The sequence below is a fragment of the Parus major genome, chromosome Z (assembly GCF_001522545.3).
Source record: "Parus major isolate Abel chromosome Z, Parus_major1.1, whole genome shotgun sequence".
NCBI lineage: Eukaryota > Metazoa > Chordata > Aves > Passeriformes > Paridae > Parus > Parus major.
The window spans coordinates 37,510,409-37,535,218 of record NC_031799.1 but is presented as its reverse complement, the minus strand read 5'-3'; the positions used below and the strand labels follow the sequence as shown (position 1 = coordinate 37,535,218).

At 39.8% G+C, this 24,810-nt stretch overlaps 1 protein-coding gene across 2 annotated transcripts; it reads left to right on the top strand.

The window, feature by feature from the left end:
• The first annotated feature begins 3 nt into the window (after positions 1 to 3).
• Positions 4 to 24,810, top strand: FBP2 (fructose-bisphosphatase 2). 2 transcript variants are annotated; one of them, XM_015615036.3, is made up of 7 exons: positions 4 to 4,797; positions 7,356 to 7,518; positions 8,440 to 8,532; positions 13,331 to 13,471; positions 14,653 to 14,790; positions 20,780 to 20,899; positions 23,998 to 24,810. In XM_015615036.3, exons 1-7 carry the CDS (start codon positions 4,625 to 4,627, stop codon positions 24,190 to 24,192), a joined length of 1,023 nt encoding a protein of 340 aa, XP_015470522.1. In that variant the 5' UTR covers positions 4 to 4,624; the 3' UTR covers positions 24,193 to 24,810. The 2 variants fall into 2 exon arrangements, with proteins under 2 accessions (XP_015470522.1, XP_015470521.1); XM_015615035.2 differs by lacking the exon at positions 4 to 4,797 and adding an exon at positions 4,819 to 7,156.

Genomic DNA, 24,810 nt, shown 5'->3' with positions numbered 1-24,810 from the left:
GTTATGGAAGAGCCACGTGTGCAGCAAGTATTACTGTGTTGCAGTTAATATCTAGCAGGGGAGAGACTCACCTTTCTCGGACAAGTTACAGACTATCGGTACAGTTGACTCTGTCCTCTTTTAAGTCTTGGGAAGACTCATCAGCCTCTTACAGTGAGTGACCTTTCCTAGACCAGTGTCTGAACTCCCAAAGTTGCTCACTGTACTTTGGTCTGGGTTTACTCTGATGGAGAATTAATGTTTGTGAAACATAGGTATTAATGTATGTTAATTCTGACACATGATGTTAATACTGCTGGTTGCCACTCTATCAGATCCAGCTACACAAGGATGGAAAATGACACGTTTGTGTGGAGGGGTTTTAATGGGATAAAGAGTATGTGTAGACAGCTCGTACATACACAGATTCTGCTGTGATGAGCTGGCTATCTTTGCCAAAAATTAACCTGCTTACTAGATGAAAACATGAATTTGTGTCTTGCTATCAATCTCCACCAGAGATTCTTTGTGTTATTTTGGGGTTGGGGATTACCTCATGGAAAAGGATTCTGCTGTGCAAGCAGGAGGAAGGTGCAAAGAGTCCCCCAAAGCATAATGACATCTAATATGCTCATTCAGAGCATGCTGCTGGGAAGAGCATGCTAGTGCTTGGGAGCTAGATGGGCTGTCCACCACTGTCTGGATACAGCTCTTGAATTAATTAAAATCTGCAAATCTTTGCTATTTCTCACTGCCCACTTACCTTCACCAAACTCAAAGTAAGGATCACATGGATGTGCTGTGGGTAAACTACCATTGAACACTGAACTCAGTTCATGGTCTGGGAGGTCCTGTCTAGGGGTGTCATGAGTTATAAACCTGCCTACTTGGGGACTTTATATGTATCAGTGCAGAGAGCCTGACTGAGTGTGGTTCTTCGTGTAAAACAAGAGAGAAGTATGGGGAAACTGAAATCCAGGGTGGAAGGGCATGCTCTGTGAGGGCCCTTTTATCTGTATCAGACAGATAAAAACCTGAGGACCCTCATTCTAAAAGGTCATGCAGGGGCATTTGGAGGCATACTGACAGTTCTATACATGCATCTGTTCCCCAAACTGATGGGGGGCAAGACGTTTCTGTCAGGGACTGGATGGCCTAGTTTCTGCTGAAAATGTTAATTCTGACGAGGCTAGTGGGGATGACTTTCAGTGACCTGAACCATTAAAAGACTGTGAGAGTGCTGGCAGTAGTCAATTTGGACTACAGTGCCTCAGTGGTCTATTAGTATGGCTCAGCAGACAGAATCCACAGCAGGGATTTTTGCCTATTTACCATAATTCCTTGTCTGTATTCTGCCCTCTAGCTTTACAGGAATCCTGGACTGCATATATCTATTTTTAATACACCATGCTGACAGCATGTAAAGGTTATAGGAGGAAAGTTAATACTGTCCATGTTCCTAGGTCAGTTCTCAGTGTTTTGGTTATGCCTGTAGGCTGACATTTCATACTTAGCATTTTACCCATTGAGAGCTGGTTTTATATTCTAATCAGTAATATGTAAACCCACATTTGAGCAACATCCCTGGCTAGCCACCAGTGGGGAGAACTACTTAGCAATCTCCTTTGACAGCCCCCTTTCCAGAGGTCTCCCTGCCTGTCAGTGCAGAGCAGGAAGGTGGGTTTGTCAGTGTCTGCTGTCAGCCCCTCTCTCAGTTCTACCCAGTGCCCTCCTCAGAGGCTGCACTGTGGCCTTTGGTGAAAGGTCACTGGCTCCAGTTTCAACTGGCGCCATCCAAGTGACTAACATTTCATCTCAGTTAGAAAAGCTGTCACCTTTAAGGCTCAGGACTGGCCCATACACAAGTGGAAGTGTGAATAATCCCCAAGAACTCTTTATATTAGGGGGCAAACCTCCCACATCAGTCAAATTGAGGTGCTTATTTTTTCAACCTTCCTAAGCTATTCCAACCCCTAGTACTGAGAGGTTCTCAGGCTTATAGACAATCATCACACATTTTTTACACAATCTGACTTCTCTCCACCTCCCCAAAATGGTAATTATTTATGTAGCCTAATCATTGTGTATAATCATTTGGGTTATTACATTTCAGTGAGATCACAGTATTTATCAAAACAGGGTGAAGCTTTCATGCAATCCAATTGTGTGCCTTTATCCAAGTTTTATTTCTTTTTTTGCTATACTGTTGGCTGCAATATTTATGGAAAGACTGGCTGAAGAGTCTGTGTTCTTTACATAATAGTGTAAATTAATTTCATATTGAAGGACTGTTATTTGAGAAGCTCAAAGCATTGTACTTTATATGTAGTAAAAAATCCATTACTTATAAAATACATTTGCAGATTTTCTAAAAAAAAAAAAAAAAAGAAAATAAAAAAAAGGAAAAAAGAAAAGGAAAAAATAAAAAAGAGGAAAATAGTGGACTTATTAGCTCTGAAAACACTCTTTGAACCACTAACTCCAAAACAAACTTTCTGTTAGAAGATGATCTGAACTTTGTCTTTTTGACCAGTGCAAAAGATCACTTGGAATAAACAGAAGACCTGCATGTGATTTTTTGACAGAAGTTAGAAATTATAGGCCAGCCCCCATCCCATTTCTTATTTGCTGAATTGATTCAGTATATATATGGTATTCCAGCTACACAGCAGAGAGATTTTGCACTAAAAGCATGTTAGTATGGGCAGGCTGACAGCTGCCATGATGATGTAATGATGTTCAGGCAAAATGTAATTGTTGTACTTTAAGCCAGCAGATATTTTTGCATGAATAACTGAAACCTGTCCCCTTCTTTTATTGATCCCACCATGTGCTATCCCAAAGCTTCCTACATACATTATTTTTGGTTTTCTACAAGTCTGTTCAAAAGAAGAAAGTCTCCTAACCAGGCAGAACATGCTGTGTAACGTTTGTCTTGTGATGTGAACAGTATCCTATACCTTTAACTATAATCACTGTAGTAGAAAAGAGAAATCTTCAAGATTTCTTTGTTATTCAGCCATTGCCTTAGAGGATGTAGTACAAGACCCGCCTGAGGCTCCATCTGATCAACTCCACTCACCAGTCCTTTCTCTGTCTTGGAACAGGACTGCAAAAACATCCCCAAATCTAAGCACAGGGGATGGAAGCAGCACTGAACTCTCTACTTGTGGCTAGCTTTCAGTGTTGTCAATCTCTAGAACTCCTTTTAGTGTCTGATTTAAAAGCAGAAAACCTTAGCATTGAAATCCCTTTAAAACTCTACAAGTAATGTATTTTTCATAGATGAAGAGACACTTCCAGGAAAGTCTGAAGAAATGCTAAAGATTAAAAAAGGAACACCTAGGGAAATCAAAACTTTTTTGCTTCAGCTGCAGTTCCTATTAACAAAAACACATTAGGTATATGTTTTGTTACTGAATTTTGTTTCCATCTTGCTGGCAAGATTTTAGTGCAATAATTTGAGTTAAAGGAATAACAATGAAACTTAATAAAACTTTTCTTCTCTTACTCCAGATTTTCTTGTTTTGCTGGTGGGTTTTCCATATCTTCTACTTAAAAATAAGAGTGATGCTAATAAGTAAAATGAAGGCTACAGCATACAACTTCATGTAGTTTCTCTTACTGTCTAGTCAGAGTGGGGAGTGTAATTAAGATCCATAACTTGAGTGTTCCAGATAGCATGTATCCAATGCACAATCTAATACATTACTTGGAGAGTGTCTACCTTCACATTGTCCTCATGTGCTCCAAGGATATTGTTTGTAAGGAGTTATTGGCAGCATAATTGCAAATATGGACATTCCTGTATTTACATGGTGCACTACAATCTGAAAGCAAATATAAAATTTCATTTTGTGAGTTATGGCATTGACATGCTTAAATCAGAGGAGTCTTATTTGTAAATTATATAAGACATAATTACTTTGTAACTAGTCAAGCCACAGCTAACCAATACTTATTCAAGCACTATAATATTACAAACAACCCAGGCCAGGAATGAAATCATTAAAATGGATTTTAGCAACATAAAACACTTCAACAAATGCATGTCTAGATGCACACCTTCAAAACCTTCCTTCAGGGTTGAAGGCCAAAAGAGTGAAAAAACTGGGCTTATGGGAAGGGAACTTCCCTGTCTGGCATCACAGTGCTGTGGGATGCTGGCACATATGGTTACTGGTTATGGTTACTGGTGCCTGGTGCCTTCATTTCTGGTGCCTTGTAAACATAGCCTTGGCTCTGCTGAGCCCATTGCTGAGCAGGATCTACAGGAAAGCCATTTCCAAGAACGCAGCCAGCCAGAGTTTTGCATTATAATCAGACCAATGTACAGTCAGAATATGTAACTAGATCTGCACAGAGCTAATTTCAGTGTGTGGGGGGACCAGATGGACAGTAGTTGCTCAGCTGTAGTCCTGTCTCAGGCTCCTTTCCTGCATCCCAGCGGGGCTGTGGAGCCAGCCTGGGGTGCAGTTATTCTGAGCACTCAATCACATGGTCTCAGAAACATCTTAATAAATTCTGACCAGCAACACTGCCAAACACAGCTTCGCCTCAAAACAAAACAGCTACCCAGGATCTCAACACAGCAAGACAGCACCTTGTCCAGCCGAGAAGACAGAAACTCTGGTACCCAGCAAAAATGACTGACAAAAGCCCCTTCGAAACGGATATGCTGACGCTCACGCGATTTGTTATGGAGAAGGGACGCCGCGTAAAAGGAGCGACGGGGGAGCTGACACAGCTGCTCAACTCCATGCTGACTGCCATAAAGGCCATTTCCTCTGCTGTCAGAAAGGCAGGCCTTGCCCACATGTGAGTCCTACCTTGCACTACAGGGAGGAAGAGAAGGCAGAGAGACAGCTACTTGCATAGCAAGGCTGTGGGGTGGGCAGGGATTCATAAATACCTTGGGAGTGTCCTTTTTAAGCTGAGTAAGGTTAGAGCTTCAATGCACTGCTCACCTTGTTATCTCTTGTACTTGTTGATACTGATCTATTTTTGAATCTACTGTGAATTTGCTGAAAATAGCACCATGATATTTTTAATGCAGAATATCTCATTGTGATATATTCTGCTAACATCCAAGCCCTCTGCTGAACTGTGCAAATCAGAGCTTGGCTTACCTTGGGAAGCTAATTTTCTCCCTGTCTCCTGTATAAGCAATGCTCTAAAGCAACAGCCATACAAGAAACTCCGTATGCTGCCATACTGGGATGCATTTCTCTTTCCTTCCTCAAGCAGTATCCCACAGGCAGAGAGTCTCAAAAGGCCCTGCAGGAAAAACAAATATAACAATTTGGCATCTAGTGCTTTCACAGATGGAATAAAAAATGGCCTTAGCAAAACTTGGGATGTACTGAGCTGCTCCACATGGACAAGTGCAATACACATCAGTTTAATTCTTTTAATGGTGATATTTCTGAAGGAGTTCAGAGATATGGAATACCCTAATAAAACTGTGCGTTTAAAATAGAAAATTCTTGATATATATTAAAAGATATTTTTCTGAACACACCTCAGTATGTACTTACACCTGCATGAATGAAAGGGACCAGGAATACATTTGTGAAAGAAAGTTAACATTGTAATTCGTTCAGGGTTTGTATGTTTTTTTTCTCCACAGAAACACCAAAATGTGTGATACCAGGGGTTGGTGGTTGGGGGGGATGTGGAATTTTGTGCTTCTGTTGATTATTTGGTCCAAGTCCTCAATCATTGTGGCAAATCATGAATTCAATGTCTCAGTACTATTACCCTCACTTTATAGGACCATAGTGTCTAGAGAGGACATGAAACATACTTAAAGTGAACCACAGTATCAGGCTCCTATGCCCTTACTCTTAAACTATACTTTGTCCTTACTGGGTGAAATTGAGCTATTTTGCCTCCTTGACTTAAAGGAACAGCTGCTTTTACATAATTTTCATCTTTATAGAGGCTATCTCTGAAATAGTTTGTAACAGCAGAAAAACAATTTGATATGCTACAGGTAGAATAACATCTAATTATAATAATCCTTCTTCGCCTTCAAAAAAAACCCCAAACCATCCATTACATTAAGGAGTAAATATTTCTTTTTACAAACAAAAAGCTTCAGATGTTGACTCAGAAATATCTGAAGTATCCAAACATACAAATGACTAACTTGCACCATTCAAATTACTGAAACTAGCCATGAAATTTCAGGAATTTCCATGGCAAACTATCAACCACTGTGAAAGTGGCTTGCATCCATCTGCTTTTGTGCAGTTAATGAGCACTGACTTTTCTTGTCCCTCCAAATAGGAGACTATACGTTTCTTCTTCAATGTTAAAGCACTAAGCTAGAATTTTTGAAAAAATTTCAATTCAAAAGTGAAGGAGAACTTTTTCCAAGTCATAGGCCTAAGCTGTGATTGTGACTGAAAACACACTGGCTGGAGAGCAGGTACTTTAACCAATTAAAATCATGATCCTTTTTAAAAATCTTAAACTTGACACCCAACAATAAAATGTCCCAAACACTCAGTACTTATGAAAAGCAAAGACAGGCATCTTTGAGCTTTGAGTAAAAATACCTACTTTACTCCCAGCTCAGGCCTGCCACTGGTTCATTCTAGGGACTAATTATTGTTTCTTTTTCCTTCTTTTTCCCCCACTTGCCTCTGCACCCCCCACACCCTCCTTTTAATTTCCCTTAGTGAATAAAAAAGCTCTATCTTTTCGCTGTATGGTTTTTGTATTTCTAGGTTTCCCAGAACATGCACATTGGGTTGAAACAGTACTTCTTCACCTGGAAGTCTCAGAAACATATATACTACTATAGTGTATCATTAGCATATTGCTGAAATTAGGATAGGGAAAAGAAACATAATTCTAGCTCAGCTGAGTATCACCGAATCAGACAGACCTTGACCCTGAGATACAGTTCCATATGGCAAATTTCCCGGGGATGCCTTTAAAGTCGTGATTTGGGGTGGCAGGGGACTGAGTGAATGTGGGTTAAAGGGCCATTGTGGAGCTCTGGGCAGCCAGCAGCAGAAGATATTGCAGATGTTCGCTGCACTTTCTGCTTCCTCAAAACTGCAGCCAGCTGCCTCAGGGGCTGCTGGGGAAGACTGGCACTTACCACCTGGGCTGAAGGCTCTGCCTCTGCCCTGGAGAACATCCACACAGGAGCAAAAGGACCCAGGTAAGGCCTCAAAACGCATGCTTTTGTTTTCTAGCAGCAAGAGTCTCATAATGCACCTTATAAGCTCTTTCATCCAAAGAGTATCTAAAAGTGTAGGAAGATAAAAGGAATAAACAACCTTGACTTGTTGGTGTTTTTTTCCTAAAAACCTGTAATGTTGGCCTCCTTCAGGTTTCTTGCCATTTTTACTGCTCTGTAGGTTTGGTATAGCTGGCACTGTGAATGTGACGGGTGATGAGGTGAAGAAGCTGGATGTCTTGTCCAACTCCCTGGTGATTAACATGCTCCAGTCCTCCTACAGCACCTGCGTCCTGGTCACAGAGGAGAACAAAGAGGCCATCATCACCCCGAAAGACAAGCAGGTCTGTGCAGCTCCGGCATTCAGGGGGGTTGTCGGCTCAGGCAGCAGCAGGTGGCACTCTTGCTTCAAGTAGGAAACCTGGCCCCCAAACCCAGCCCTTCCCCGGGGAAATGCAGAAAATTTGCACCATTTCTGTGTTGTTTTGATTAATAACTGCAGTGGGTGGCATGATTTCAACAGCTAGAAGAGATGTGGACAGTAAAAGTATTATTAAAGTTTTGTGAAGGAGGGAGAATAATTATTTTTAAGCTTGTTAACACATCCCAAATCCCAGGTGTAAGTGTACTGTTACATTCCCTGACCACGGGTGCGATGGTTTTGGATTACGTTAGTATTTAGCAAGATAAAGTGAGATGAGAGGCTAGCAGAACTCGGTTTTATGTTACATGTCCAAAGGAAACACCTGACTGCTCCATCAGGCTTCCCCCAGGAGGGGATCGTATTACAGGGAGTTACTGTTCACCCTGATGTAACCTGCCCTTTCCCGAAGATGTTTTTTTCTTTCTGCCTTCTTAAACCCCTCAAATCTCACCACACAGCGAAGCCCTTTCATTCACAGCAAAAAGTAGCAAGACAAAACATATTCATTCGAGGAAGATACTTGCTTCCAGAATGAGTCACTCCTTTTGCTTTTAAACGATTTCTTGCCCTGCTTGGCAGCAGAGGACTGCTCCTCTCTATGGTCTATTTGTGCTGTCTGAGCAGAAACGTGTCCTCTCCAATTTCTCTGGCAGCCCCTTGGGGAGTCGGTGTTGTGCTGCAGGGCCAGCTGGGTCAGCAGTGCAGCCTTCTCTGACGAGCTCTATCAGGCACGCTTGGAGGGCTAAATGCAGACAGAAAAACATGGGAGATTTCAAGTAAAAGGAAATAATGATGCAAAACAACATGTCATTAAATGGTTCCCTTGCCACTTCTGTTTTAGGGTAAATATGTGGTGTGCTTTGACCCCCTTGACGGTTCATCCAATATAGACTGCTTGGCACCAATAGGAACAATATTTGCCATCTACAAAAAGGTAAGAGGAGCTAATTACACATGGCGCAATTCACTTGCTGAAAGCAAAATGTCTTGAGTTCATCAGCTTGCCTTGCTTCTTTCCACGGTCCATTAGGTGTCTCTGGGCAAAAGGGAGCCTTAGAAAGAGTAGAGGAGTGCTTGATATTCACGTGTGCTAAAATGCTGCCTGCATTCACAGGACAGGGACACCCAGCCCCATGAAATTGTTAGGTGGCAGCATGTCCTTCCTCCACACACAAAGGCGACGTGTCCACGCTAAGTACAGCGATCTCACCCCCAGGGCCGCTGGTTAGCTCCTTCAGTGGTGCTTGACTCAGCGTTAGGTGCCGATGAGTTGCAGAATTTGTCCTGGACACCCACTGTGGGGGGCTGGCAGCCCTGGGCCGTGGCCAGCAGCGAGGAGGCCTCCCAGTGCCAGCCGCTGTGCCTGCCATGGATGGGAGGTCATAGGCATGGAAGCGATGAGCGCTGAAGGAAGCTGCATTCGTCGGGGTCCTGGTGGCATGTCTGCTCCCAAGGGGCTGCACAGAGCAGCAGCTACGCAGCCAATTACTAACACAAATAGTTACAGTCATGCCAAGTCTTGTGATTTGTTTGCTAATCTCCCAGCAGTTGGTGTTTTTTCCAAAGGCTGAGCTCATGGTCATATGACTGTGGGAGACCCTCAGCCATTGCTATTGTGAAATAACAGTTTGCAGTACTTGTGACTTCAAAGAAGTCTTTGCAGACTCAGATGGTAAAGCAAATGAAGATACGGTCTTTAAGTCTGTCACTCTTTACCTCATAATTTTCAGCTGGCTGGTCCTTGATTTTTACATTTCCTGTAGGTAATACTATAGGCATCACTGCTGAGAATGTGGATCTTCTAGTGAATCAAATAGTTATGGCATAATCTCAAGAGGGTTGTGGCTCAAGCCAAGTCCTGAAGTTTGGCTGTTCATGGTTAGTACAAACCCACAGCACAGATGCCATGCAGGCCAGACAACACTGAGATGGTGCCTGGGTATGATTCTGGAAAGGACATTCCTGGGACTACCTCCAGTACTGTGCAGAATCTTGCTTTTTTTGCAGATAAATGCTTTTTCTGTGTTGATGAAATCTATGAAATGTGCTCTAATGTTAAGCAGAGGGGCCTCCACTCTTTACAGCTATCTCTCCAAAGATACCCTAAATGACAACAGCAGCTCCCAATATTTGCAGTAGACAATAGCTGCATTTTCCTTTAAATTATTAAGTTAGAAGTGCTTTATTGATTGTTACTGAAGGGTAGTGGGAAAGAATAAAAGTGAAATGTTTATTCCAGTAGATAAGTGTCACTTAAGAAAGAGAACATAATTTTAGGCCATTTAAGGTTAATGAATAACATTTTTGAAAAGGTAGACCCATTGTGTGATTCCAAAGGATGAACCTTAGCACCTACCAGTTCTTCAACTCAGAGATGAGCTTTTCACTGATTTTCTACCGTGTCTCAACTTCATTTCCAAAGGCACACTCTCCAAAGTGGAAACATTTGGCTCATTTTAGGAAAAAGAACCCCGAAACAGATAATAAGCACTCTTACAGAAAGGCCAGACTTGGACAATGCATTTCAATCCTGAAGACTGATTGCTCCCAATCCTGACCCTCCACCACAGTGGGAGGGACCATTTCCTCATGTCAGAAGAGCGCTCTATCAGTTTCTTAGAAAAACCCATGAGGAAATAAATACTATCTCAGCTTTATTTAATTTTCCACCTGGCCTTTGTTTTCTGAGATCAGGGTGGTGCTGCTGAAAATCAGAAACACCAGAAAAGTGGGGCTGAGGGAGGAGCCTTGCAGAATCAGCAGGGGATTGGACCACGACAGCTGCTGTTACTGGAGGGGTGCTCAGTTGCCAAAGTGTCAGGATGTGGTGACAATAAATGCCTTTTGCTTGGGTTCTTCCCAGGTTTTCATGCCACTGAGCTGACTCTACAATCCTTAATTCATACTGCACAAATATGTCATGAAACTCACACTGTGTTTCACTGTGGTTTTAATTTGTCACTTTGCCCAATGCCTCTGATGTATTTTATTTGCTACCCTTCACTGTCATGGGGACAATGTTCTCCCCTTCGTGTGGTCCCTCACAGAAAAGGTGTAAGAATTCAGTATAAACACAAAGGCTACTCATGAAATTCATGATACAAGTGGAGACCTGGAAATCTAGTCATTTTAGTGCCGATCCCAGTGCTGATGAGAGTTCCCTCATGTGATGTCAGGCAAATCACAAACACAAAGAATTTCAAACTCAGATATCACCTGAGGGTACCTCTATAGGCAAACTGCAGCCTTTGTTTCATCAGCCTCACACCAATTATGAGTTATAATGATGGAGTCACTGTATCTCATTATTTGCAGTCCATCTGTCTATTTTATTGCTTTGCATAAAGACCTCTAAAGGTATTTCACTACCACCATCACAGTCAAAATATAATGGACAGGAAATCCATCTGTGTACCAGAAAGAAGAGAAAATAGCAATTATCACAGTGTACTGTCCAGTTTAATTCCCTGGTTTGTTTAACAGTACACAGTACTTGGCAGGACAAAACTCCTGCAGTCCTAACATTGAAGTATCAGCTGATCTGTAGCTTTTTCACATTCTAACTAGCTCTGCAAAACGTTTGTTTCAAACCTTTTCTCCTTTTTGGAAGCTAGCTCTTGGAAACAGTGTTGTGAATAAGGATGAAAAAAAAAGTTAATTCAGCCCAACTGCCTTGGCAAGTTGGGCAAATACCTTGAGGGAGGTATTACTCTGTTTTTTTCTGAATAGTCAACAAATATATAGTTTCTCAGCCCTATTAACATCAAAGATGCATTTAAGAAATAGGACTGAAAAGCTCATCTCAGAAAAAAAAATGTATTTTAAAACAATATCATATATAACCCGACATCACATGTATATATACCAGATTGTAGAAAACAAAACACTTTGCTACATTTGTACAAAATTATCTTTTCTTTAATAAGAGCATACAAAAAGCTATGACAACCTTAATATGTTTGAAGCTGTCTAAATGAATGTTTAATTCTGCATTTGATGCTGCAAATAATTAGTCTGCTATGGACAACCATTGCTTTTAGTGGTGAGATGTATGTGCCATAGGGGAATATTTTTGAATGACATGATGCTACCTAGGCCATAATTGTTGGTACTGTAAGAACTGTTTTACAAAGTATTAGCTACTAATAGTCAATATTTGAAGCTCTGACATATGCAAACAAAAGTTTAAACTAGTCTTCCTTCATTATCTGCATTATAACCTCTCAGAATAAGCAGTTTCACATAGTTTCAAGGGACTGAGTACCACATATATTTGTACATGCTGTATTTCACCTCCCATGAAGACCTGTATGTCAACTGGATTTTTTTTTTATTTCCACAGAATGACTTGGCAAAGTAGTGATAAAAAATTTGAGCAAAATGCAGTTAAAAACTGTAAGTGAAGTAACTTAAGTAACAAAGCCTTTCAGTTGAAAATGAAAACATTTTGATATGAAATAACTGTCTTCATGTACCAAGAAAGGTGTTGTTTTGGTGTCCCACATCTCAGTTTTCCTTGGGGTGTTGGCATAAAATGAGGAGTGGGAACACCTTGCTAGGACCATGATGGGCAAATAATTTATTTTCAACACAAGACAGTCTTCATGGATTTAATTTCTTTTTTTTTAACCAGATATTCAGGGATAGGCCTGCTGTTTCTATTTAGCTGATATTCAATCTAAATAAGCCTGTGCAATCACTGAGAAACTGTCTGAGTTTGGAACAATAAAATACTAAGCAATGGCCTGAAGAAAGGGGGGGTGTTTCATTTCAGTTCCCCATGGGCCACCACCAAAACATCCATACAAGAGCCACTGATGAACTTTTAAGTAAATATTGATATCAAGCAATCCCTACCCATTTTGCAGTAGCGGGAGATGAAGCCTGGAACCAGCCTTCCCGAGTACTGTTGGCTGTCCTCCTTACCTCCCCCAGCAGACAAACTCTTGTAAGCCATGGGTGAGGTACCCCTCTAGAGCTGGCTGGAGATATTTGCTCCCTGTCTGCTGGGGCTACTGTTGCTCCATGATAAACAAAGTGCCTAATCAAAATACTAGTGTCATAAATCCATTAAAAGCATGAAGTAAAATGCCACCTGAATGTTCTATGTAGAATTATAGATGAGTAGCTGCACACTTTCCTACCTACATGCACACTTTACATAATCACATGCCTTCGTTATTTTGTATATAATATGATGAACATTTCTATGTAATAGATGAACATTTGTATCAGTTCAGTTATGCATCCCTTCACTAGCAGAGACTAATGCACAAACTTGGTTCCATCATGTTGCTCCACATACCCTTTTATTCTGTACTGTGGAAGTATTTTTTCTGTAATGTTAATTACAGCATTTATCTTTCGGTTATTCCCTCTGAGGGGTGTTATGTTACATTTACAGAAAATTAGTATCTCTGCTCTGTCTCAGATTTCTGATTATCCTCAATTAACAGCTGGGGCCATAATGCTAAGGGATCAGCTTTGTTCCATGTTATCATATTGATTGCTTGACATGTATAAAATAACAAACTCTAAACATCCTGCCCCAGCACGTACATGTACCTGTACCAAACTTGCCCTGAATGAGGCAGGGGACAATCTCTGTTTTTGTTGTTTCAAAGGCTTGCATAGACAGAAAAAGGAAATCTGTCCCACGTTATTATTGAAATGTTGTTTTTATTGTTCATTATCAGAATTTAACCTTTGGCTCAATGGTAATTTTTCCTCAGGAAACAGATGACGAGCCCTCTGAAAAAGATGCATTGCAGCCTGGACGCAATATTGTTGCTGCAGGCTATGCCCTGTATGGTAGTGCTACGCTGGTTGCCCTCTCCACAGGGCAAGGAGTGGACTGCTTCATGCTCGATCCGGTACAGTCATGGTGTTAATCACATCGCCACTATCCATTAGAGCCTTCTGTGCTTGGTTTTACTTGCCCTTGTTAGTCCTTGTCTCTGTAATCTATCCACTTTATGCAATTTTTATTTTCATGTCCTGGAGCATCCCAGGTATTAAAGTATTTAATAATATATGAGCACGTTGGTTGCAATACCTGCTTGGTTTTTGCCTACTCAACAGAAGTGAAATTAAGATAAATTCTCAATTAAGTGTTTGAAACCCTCTTCATTCAAACCAACACTTAAGAAAATTTAATTTGTGCAATGTCTTCGTGTTCACTTAAAGGAATCTGTGTTTGTTTTATTCTTGATTTTCCTGCCTGAATAAGAACTTCAGCATGTTCACTGTTTAGCCTGAGGCAAGGACCATTTTTTTGATAGCTCGAACCAAGCAATGTTTCATTTCCCAAGAGCAGTAGATGGCTGTCACCTAAGATGCACACCCAAAAATCTGCAAAAGCACAACACCACCTATACAACTGAACTATGCCACCCCTCAGTGCCCAGGAACACGACAGGTGTTACTGTGGGAATGCTGGAAGATCATTCATTTGTAAAACCAGAATTAGATGTGGCGAATAACATGGTGTTGTTTTTGATGGGTTTTTTCTCTTTTTTTTTTTTTTTAAATTAAAAGATTAATTATTACTGAAACTTCTTGTAACCTTTGTAAATAGTCTTGTTCAAGTGAAAGAACTGAGAGATGAACAGCTCTGGTTGAGACAGTGGAAGTTGAAATCAAACTGCGGACAGTAACACATGGGTGTAGCTGACCACATTCACTTTAAGATATTTAGACAAGACAGGCAAGAGGAGTTCAAAAATCAGAAGGCAGCATCATTTCTTAATTTGCAGCCTTATGATTTGAGGACAGAGATTCATGATCCATCTGCTTTCAGGGCTGATTGGTGCTCTTTTGATACTCTGTTCCAATTAGGTTTTGTTTATAGTACCAATTGTGACAAGTTTTCATTAATTTAATGCAAATTCTCTGCTTTCTGCTCTCTTTGAAATATTGTGAATTTATACACTAGGCTGGTGCTGAAAAGATCAAGCTGTGCTAGCACTTCTGCCATGTCTAGTGTGACAACTGTTACAGAAAGTCAACAAAATTTTCTGCTGCCTGCTAATATCTCATTTATCCTGTCCTGCAGGGTCTCGGTGAATTTATTTTGGTGGACAGAGATGTTAAAATCAAGAAGAAGGGGAAGGTATACAGTCTCAATGAAGGTTATGCCAAGTATTTTGATCCTGCAATGACAGAATACTTGCAAAGGAAGAAATTCCCTGAGGTAAGAAAATATAGCACTGTACCCAATGTACCACGCACTGGCAAGCACTGCATTCCATGCAGTCCTGGCTGATGGAAAAGGATTTGAAGGTCTTCCTGAGTTCAGACCCATGTAACCCTTTCATATCAGCTGGTCCATTTTGGACATACATGTAATTGAGTTTTGTTGGGGTTTTTTTTGGCATCCTGACATTTTTTATAACTTTTATTACTTAGACTTTGGCAAATCGTAGCTTGTTTGTGTGAAGGGAAGTGTGCTGAAGAACCAGATCTTTCAACAAAGCTCTGGAAATGTGCACACCACATCTGGGGATACCCTCATTTTCTAGCAGTTCATTTTCTGAATATGCAGTTCAGTCATATGTGCAGCTGGGCATTCAGGGCTAGATTCCACGTGCTGCCCAGAAGGTGTTTGCAGGAATCTGGGTGTCATCACCTTCTCCTTCTCATGCCCTCTTGCCTCTGAAAAATGCAGTATCAATCTTGCACATTCTACTCGCTTCGTATGGAGCATGAACCAGCCTACATGCTGGGGAGAAAACCTAAACAAATGGTGTGAGGCACAATTTCACTATATTTGGTGGTTAAAATAGAGAGACATCCCATGTCTGATTAACTTGCTTGGACAAATACAGTTTTGTTATTAACTTACCAGTGCTAGGAGGACAGAACACAGGCTCTCGATGTGGAAGGCTAGAAGCTCTCTAGAAAGTGTGGCTATGTGAAGTGTAATTCATCATGAAATACGGTGATGTGGATCAACTCAGGACTCAGTTTGGTCAGGAAACTGCTTTTAAAGCTCTTCTTATTAAAAAAAGTCAGATTATTTTTAAACTATTAGTTGTCAAGGATACTTGTATTTTGGTTTGTGTTAAAAAAATGCATTCAGTAAAAACCTCAGGGTGCTGTAAAAGGGAAATATAATGAGTAACCATTTAAACTATGGTCCCATGATAAGCTCCTCCTTCTGAACTAAAAGATCTGGATTTACCATATCAGCTATAGGTGCAAGGCTACTGACTGAATATCAAACCCTCCTTTTTGCATTACTCAGACTGTAGCTACAGAGAGTGTCACAGCACAGCATTCTAAACATATTGGCTTCGAATTTTTGAGATTATTTTGAGACTTCAAAGTCTGCATTCAGTTCAGCTGTGAGAGAAGCAGAAACCCACAACACAACTTTCATACTTCCTGAAACCTAATCCAGCTGGGAAAGTGAAGAATATCTGTGCTTCTCATTCTGCTCACGTTATACCAGGCTATGCATTCAGTATAATGCTGTAAGACTGGATTTATTAATTTATTTTTTTTGCAAAGCATCAAAGTGTTATTTAAAGTAAAACTCTTAAACAAATGAATCAACCCCAGGCAACAAGGAAAAACTGAAGAGATAGCAAACTCAGTGGAAAGACCAGACATTTCCCCACAGGATCAATGAGGACAGCTCTATCAGGTGACTCACTAAATTCTTAAATTAATACATACCAGAAAAAACTCATATGCAAACACTATTTTATCTCAAGTCTGTGCATCATTTGATGAAAACATACTGAAATTGTTGGTCTAATGCAACAGAAGTTGGCAGATATTTTTGTTACTTTGAAGCAAGCAGCACAGAAGTGCATGGGTTATTTGGGGCAGAGGAAATCTTCTCAGTTGTGCTGAATAACCACATTTTTTTCTGCTTTGAGATGTACAGTTGTCTGCATGAGAAGGGCTGAGGCACAAATGTTATGGCCACAAAGCACAAGGAAGTGCCCTGCCCATCTGAAACTTGTTACAAACCTGAGTTTTGGAAACAGCATAACTCAGTTCCTTGATTTGGAAAGCACATTATATTTGCATTGTGGGGAGGACTAGAGATAAAAGGTTTTGCCATTTCTCCGTAGCATGGGACGTGCTTTCTGGCCTCACCTATTAGCCTAACCAGCTACAGCCACATTGGTGATGTTCCTCCCTTCCCTGCAGGAGCCAGGTGGAGATTTTCACAGTTTTGGTCTTTGTCCCATTCTCTCCAGCATGCAGAAGGGTAGTGAGGGTGTCTGCTGGATATCCCCTGCCTCTGACTTGAGGAGGAACTGACGTTCCTTGACATGGAAACACCTTCTTACTCAGATTATTCACCCTATACTCTTCTGGCTGCTAAAAGACAGGAGACCCGGCACCAGCTTTAGCTATTTGTCACTTTTTTTCATTTTTCTTCCTTAGATCTTACCTCTATTAACTCCTTCCTATGCTTCTCAGTCAACATGCTGTTCAGATGACTCTCTGACATTGCCACTAAAAACTGAAAAGTTAAAAATAAAATGGAAACAAAAGTAGAAAGTTTTCCATAACAAATCCTATGTTCTATATCATTGCCATCAGCAACAAAACACTAAAAATCAACCATTTATGAGTAGAAGAGTGGTTTCCTCTTACTACCTAACAGCTGTGTCCCAGATCAGACAGCCTGGACTACAAAGCCCCATTGACCCTCAAAATTTCTTGTGGATCCCCATATACCTAAGGCATCAATTCTGAATAAAAAGCACTAGAATGATGCTGATGTTCTGTAGGCCAGACCTAAGCCTTCTACTACTACCATGCAGTGGGAAACATATGTCTAACCACATCTCTTCTGGTATGAGAGTGAAGCTAATTTTTTACTAAGCATGACAAAATCACACTGCTTCTTGACCAGTTTGAAGAGCAAGTTTCTGTTCGCAAAATTGCCTGTAATGCAACATGTTTGCTCCAGTCTGCAATGCTTAGTGGGCACTGCTGGGCCAGAAACTGTCTCTGCACAAATTTTACTAAAATGTCTCCCCAAAATGGGTACTTCCTAATAGCCACAAGGCCCTACCTTCTTTCTGGCACTGGTTGACCCATGGTAGAATTTCAAACTCCCCGTGGACTTTGTCACACTTTGCTAGAACACTTTTATCTTTGCTTCCTACAGTCAGAGACAAGAGAAGTTGAGTCTCATCACAGCTTGTGGATGATGACAGCTATGCAACTGAGACTCGTTGGTTAAGGATTTATTCCAGCAATGCCATTAAAAACTTACCCTCAGTAGCACATTTCAGTATGAAACATTCTTCTGTCAACTAGCCAAGCTGTGTCTGAATTATACAAAAAAGCTAGTAAAACCACTATTCTTTTGTCACCACATCTGCATGTGGAGTAAGGGATGCAGTAAGACTTTTTTATAGTTTGCAAAAAAAATTTCTTGCCCCCCCTCTCCTACTTATCATATTTATATAAGAAAAACCTGGTCTTGTTCTGCTGTGGAAGAGCAGAGCTGTCAGAAATCAGTGGAAGAAAGAAATGAAAAAAATTGACTTCTATCAGAACATGAACAAAAAATATCACAGGACCTATCTGTTATGAATGATATTTGTTCATTTGTGTTAAGCAAAAGAAAAAGCAGCAGAAGGGGTGAAATGAAGAGTAGCCACAAGTTTACTCAAACACTATGGATGCTGACCAAGGGAACATGAAGGTTCTTTCATTGGCATCAACTAAATAATCAGAAGTGCTTATTGAGCAAGCACAGAGCTTGGCATTGCTGAGGACTTGGGATGAACCAGTCTAGCATTCATGCTCAATTATTTTGTGTGAGAAGAATACCTGGGCAATATGCCAACACACATGCAACACCTATTAACTTTCTCATATGTAAAAAAAAAAGTGTAACCAGCAAAACTGGAGAAACAAGAAATAATATTTCACTAACTAAAAGTAGTATTTATTCTTCCCATGTAGGCAGCTGTATGCTAAGGGAAATAAAAATTTTATTTCAGTATGTGGTTCAAGTGATAACCTTATTAGAATGGAGGAATTTATCTTCTGTATTTTTCTCAGCACACTCTCAGCATTTTGTCTCTAGCTGGTGAATATCTGTCTGGCTAAGAAGCAACTACAACTGTCAGTGGCATCTCATGTGCTTAGAATATCCTGAGTTAGAAGGGAACCTCATAACACTGTCCATGTACACACAAATTATGTAAATAACCTGCATATAAAGAGGAAATCTAGCACATTCCAAAACTGTCAGATGATGTGTACACAGGTAATCCTAAGCAGTCTGGTTCAGGGGTTGCTTGCTAATGTTATGGCTTTTCTTAGTATTCAACAAACTGCTCGTAGGACTCAGTTCATTACCTTTTAAAACCACAAAAGAAAATTCTTCTTTTGATTGTATTTTTAAAATTAATATGAGACTATAATCACATCTTTCCCGGACTTCAACTGAAAATTAGCACTTGTCTCCTTTTAATACCTCTTAAGGTGTTCCTGTTGTTTTTCCTATTGTCAGATTTTTACAATTGCAAAGTCACAAGTACAAACAGCTGTGAGATGGAGAAGCCATCATTTGAAGCCTAAATATGCAATTATTTGAGCATAAGCCATGAAAAACAAGGGAACAAATACTTAAAAGTTTTGTTCACCTGTGCCTACAATTAATAGCACCAGATTTAAACAAAACTAAATGTAAAAGCTCTAGACTGTGTCTTATCCATCAGTCTTTCATAGTTTGCATTGTTTTCTTCTGAATTTTTCATAGTTCTCCTAATGTGTACAACACGAATCATGAAAACCAACACGTGTACAGTTGAACAAGGGTTATTACGTAGCCTGGAATGGTTGTCTTTTCCTCTTTTATTATCAGCTATATAAAAAATCTAAGTCTTATCTTTAGCAGCATAGGACTTAACTTCCTAGTGCTGTGTTGCTTTACAATATGCAATTTCATGAGAATTTTTTTCCAATTTAAAAGACAGTAATTGTCAAAACTTCACAGTCACATTGAACAATTTGATAAAGTGATCTCAAAATACAATTATGTTTTTCCCTATTTTCCTTCCAAGTGTGGATTTTTTTTCCCAGGCCTTTCCTTGCTGGGAAAGGTAACTAACTTTTGGTGTCTGAAGGTCTTCGAACTGGCATTGCTGAACAAGTTCTCTATGTACTTTTCTAGATCTAGTTATCAGTAGAAGATGAACTTTGTAGAAAGTGCTAAGATCTTTTATTAGAAAACTGACCCAGACAGAAAAAACCATGCTGAGATGTTTTCTGACTTTTAGCACTGTAATACAAAACATATATGTGTATTAAATGTTCTTGAAGTTCAGTCTATAGTAATGTTCTGGGAAGATGAAAATTCCTCCTCAGCTTTATTGAAGACAGATTGAGAGATATGAAAAGACCAGTAAAATTCTTCTCTTAAAATGTTTTCCCTAAATTTACATTTGTATTTTGTATCTCCTCTTCATGAAAGTATGATGACATGTCATATTTCTTGAGTGGAGCTTATTTGGTCTACTGTATGTACTTCTATTTGTTCAAGACACCTTGCTTGTCTTCTGTATTTCCTACCTAACCATCTCTGTCACCAGCAGACCTGCAACTGACATGAATACTTTTTTGATTGCTCTTGCTAAAATGGCCTGTCCTTCAACAAAAGCAATTTCTAAGCTGAGAGCAAGGAAAATTACATTAATGAATAAATGGTAATCTCCCAAACCAAGCTGCAGAATGAATTCTATGAACAATTTTACCACTTGACAAAGGAGCTAGAAGGTAAAAGTTTGAGTTCTCTTGGAACCATCTGAACATGAATGACACCCCTCCTCATGCTCTGGCTTAGGAAACAGTGAAAGATTGAAAATCAGATTATTCTGATCTTGTTCTGATAAGGCGAAGAAGTTTTCAGTCCCTTGTTTTTTCACAGGCTGGGGTTTGATTCCAAATTGTGCCCTCAAATTACAGGCACTCTGGTTTGCATACTGTGTCTGCAGCTCTTTAAATCTCTTATCTTAAAACCCTGTAGTTGATCACGTCTTACAAAAGGCTGAACTTAGGAGTGGTTTTGGTATTTGCAGTATCCATAAGCAGCCATTGATTTAAGCAGCTTTGATTCCGGTTTCATAGCAGAATTTCACTTTGCCACACTGCTAGTTGCCTAGCCTGGTAAATATAGTGATTTACTCTATGTTTTTCAGGATGGCAGCTCCCCATACGGTGCCAGGTACGTGGGCTCCATGGTAGCTGATGTTCACCGTACACTGATGTATGGTGGGATCTTCATGTATCCTGCTAACCAGAAGAGTCCTAAAGGAAAGGTATATAATTTGAATTACTTTCTGGTGAACTTAGCCAAACTAATACCTCTGGTATTACCACAGCAGTAGTTTAGATAAATAAACAAACAACAATGTTCTACTGTGGAAAAAATTACTAATGAAAATGACAGACAGAAATTGAATTTAGGAAAGAAATTTAGGCAATTGCTGATTTAGGCCAGAAATCTCCCTCTGTGCTTTTATATTACGAGATACTCAAGTGATTTTCACTGCAACCAAGGACTTAATAATTCTTCTAAAGATAGCACTTCAGTACCATTGAAACCCATTGAGACACCTGTGCATAGCTTGCAGATACACCATGGATCTAAGGAAAACCGCTGCACTTTAAACTGGCAACTGGAGTTATCCCATACGCTGAGCCCCAGAAAGGGTTTTGTCCAACACTAGAAAGAAGGGTTTTCCTACCTTATGTTTCCAAAGGACACTGATCTTATATCACCAGCTCTGCAAACTCAGGTTTCAACTACCTGATCAGAAAAGGTGATTACAGTAGAATGTATGTTTCTCATACAATATTTTAGGAAAGTATGGCTTCCCTATTGGACACCAGTTCAAAATGCACCATGACAATGCAGTGCAATGCAATGCAGTCAGTCTTTGAAACCAATGGGCCACGGACCATTGTCAACCTCAACTTCTCTCCTGCAGCATCAGATACCCTTATTATCAACTTTTTAAAGAAATATGTTTTAAGAGTCATACAGCTGATCTGTGGATCAACAGTAACCTGCAGAAATCCTTAGGAAATCATTGGCTCAGTACCTCAGTTGTGCTCAGGTTGAGCATGGTATTCTGACTCCAAGAATACATTCTTTCCTGATCTACACCATACTTAAAACCTTCTATTCAAATGTTTTTGCATACATGGCTGGTACATGGAGGAATCTGCCCCATCTTCCATATTGGTCTCAGGATATCCTAATGTCCACAGTCTTTAGGGGGAGAGGACTACTGGTTCCATCATAGTGAGCTTGTATTTACCAAAATACCAGCAGATCCAAATGGTCTTCAAAGCAAAAATAGGAAAATAATTATCTTCAACATACACAACCAAAAATGTCTGCATGTTTGTCCAGGCAAAAATGATTTAAATTTTTGAATCAGCATCCCATGGCAAAAAAAAAAAACAACAACTCCCAAAACACCACCCCAAAAAGTCCTCAGCAAATGATGTGGATCTGTTTGTATATAAGGGAAGAGAAAAAAAAAAGGAATTTGCTGTGTGTGAAAAAAGTGGGTTTGCTGACTGGCCTCTTCCAAATTAAACTTTTTGTTTTGAAATCTGTACTAAACCACTGTTGAAAAGAGAGAATGAGAAACAGGACAAAAGAACAAAGGAACAAAGTACTTACATAACTTTACAAAATAAAGGTTTCCACAGGAGTTAACCCACGTTTATTATTGGATTGCTCTGGCTTGAACTGCCATAGTAAAGAGAGTAATGGAAGAAATAAAATATGCTATCATTGCGAATAAGTTTTCTTTCCATCTCAGAGTACAAGAGTATATAGTTCTTTTCACATATATCCTTTCTTATTGGAGAAATAATACTCTTGTATTATGCCCCGAAAGACAGCCTATGCACTTGGTTAGAGAGCAGAAAAGAATCAAATGTCACTAATTGATCAAAAGTCTCTAGAGTAAATGCAAATGACATGGATGTAGGCCCTAAAATTTACAGATCCTTCCTTAAGTTAAAGAAAGAAAACTAAATGCTCAATAAACACTACAGTACAAGACTACCAATAAATCTTCAAATAATATATTTTGAATAATATTTTTCATAAACTTAAGGCTTATAGTTTTCTATTAGGTGAAAATGTTAAACCTATCTGAAGACAGAGCCCATCTCTAGATCTTTAAGTGCAATTGCCCTGCTACCTGAAGAAAAACTGCTTTCTTCAAAGCAGTCACAGCTAAGCAGCATGAAACTTGAAACGTGGTTCCATGGTGATGTCACTGCTGTTTGCTGGCTCATGATCTTCCAGAACTGGGCCAAGCAATAGGAGGAAGAGTGAAACATAATGGTCCTATGTTGCCTCAGAGATGGAGTCCTTGTACCAGAAGTAGCACTTCACTGGGCTTTAAAGATAAGAAAGAAGGTAATATAGTGCTATTTAAGTTGTGGTATATCATCGTTTTATTGCAGTGTGCTAAAGGCACGACCGGTAGTGAAGTCCTGTGTTCAACCCATTTCTCTGTCTCTATACACTGTAGCATTCTGTCACACTTCCTTTTTCCCAGAAAACATTCCCTCTTCTGGAGTCCTTCAAACAAAATATGTGCTAATATTGTTGTACATGAGCACTTCATAGATAAACCTACAGAAATAATGTTTGTTCAGAACTGACCAGCTATCATCGATGTTCATTTAAACACAGGAACTTTTGGCATATATCCTAAATAAGTTTGCACTCCCCCAGAACGCACTCACCTCAAAAGGTAACATTTAAAAAATGTAAACAGGGTCCAAACCAAAAAGGAAATTTTGCCTCTAATAAATAACTGCAGCTCCTTCTGAAGCTAAGGATAAGTTGGGTAAGTTCAGGCCACTAATATCTATACACATTTCTGAAGAGAAGCAATAAAATCCTGAAATATGAGACCGGGAGCATCAAGTTTCAAACTCCAAAACATCCTGACTAAACATAACATGATTATCCCAAGCTCTGAGTTAACACATAAAGACTCCATATGAGAAGATATTTTGGCTTTTCTTTCCCAGAACTGTTAGCTTAACTGGCTTAACTGTTTTGTTGATGTTTGTGGGACACCCACTTTTGACATTTTTGACAAAATACAGCTTCGCTGTTGCTGCATATCTGTATGTCAGCTTGGAAATGATAGTGGTGATGCCTGGGTGTAAGGTCAGTGAGTGCACTGTTCCTCCAAACAAAAAGCTTTAGGGAAGGTGAGAAGAGAAGGAAGGAGGGGCTCTCTGAATGACATTGCTACTCAGGTAAATTGAAGTTCGGTATAAAATTTCCTAAAATCACAAAAGGAATGCTAAGTTTTGGGAAGTACTTTGATATAATTTCCCCCAAGACAATCATGTGTTTCTTCTTCCTTTCTAGCTCCGACTTCTCTATGAATGCAACCCTATGGCTTTCATCATTGAGCAGGCAGGTGGAATGGCAACTACAGGGACCAAAGCAGTGTTGGATGTGAAACCTGAGAATATTCACCAGAGAGTTCCTCTCATACTTGGCTCTCCAGATGATGTGCAAGAATACCTTGATTGTGTTCAGAAACACCAGAAGAGCAGCTAAAGTCTTTCCACATCAAATATTGCTTGTCCATCTTCAGTTTCCAAGAAAAGCTTTACCATTCAAAACGGTGGATTCTAGCATTTACCACCAATCTCAGTGAAAGTCCCAATTTACAAAAAGAGGAAAAATAGTGAGATTTTGTTTCTCCTTGCAGGCAAGTGTAGAAATCATTTAATTCTGATTTAGGCAGGGCAAGTGTAGAGACAGAGTCATGACAAACAGCAACTACTTACTTTATATAGTATTATACAATGTTAACAAAAGGAATGGTATCCCCATTTGATCTGAAGCTTCACATTTGACATTACATGGATGGCATTGTTTGCGACAGGATTTCCACATCAATATTGGCAATACTATTATCTGTATTTTTTGTCAGTTTTTTTTGCAGATGTTTTTTATCTTGACAGCCCTAAGAAGAGCAGAAATCTCATGCTGTCTGAAACAGTATTTTTAAGCTGAAAATTATATATATTTTGGGTAATTAATAGAGATGAAAAGGCTGCAGCATTGCCAGGGTATTTAATTTCTCATGAGAACAGGAAATATCATGTGTTGTATACACACCTTTCAAAGCACAAATTACAATAAATCATTGCTATGGATGTAAGACTCAAA

Coding starts and splice junctions, on each gene's coding strand:
- FBP2 (XM_015615035.2), top strand. CDS start 6,960: ATGTGGGTTAAAGGGCCATTGTGGAGCTCTGGGCAGCCAGCAGCAGAA. Junction 7,519..8,439: donor TCACCCCGAAAGACAAGCAG/GTCTGTGCAGCT, acceptor CTTCTGTTTTAG/GGTAAATATGTGGTGTGCTT. Junction 13,472..14,652: donor ACTGCTTCATGCTCGATCCG/GTACAGTCATGG, acceptor CCTGTCCTGCAG/GGTCTCGGTGAATTTATTTT.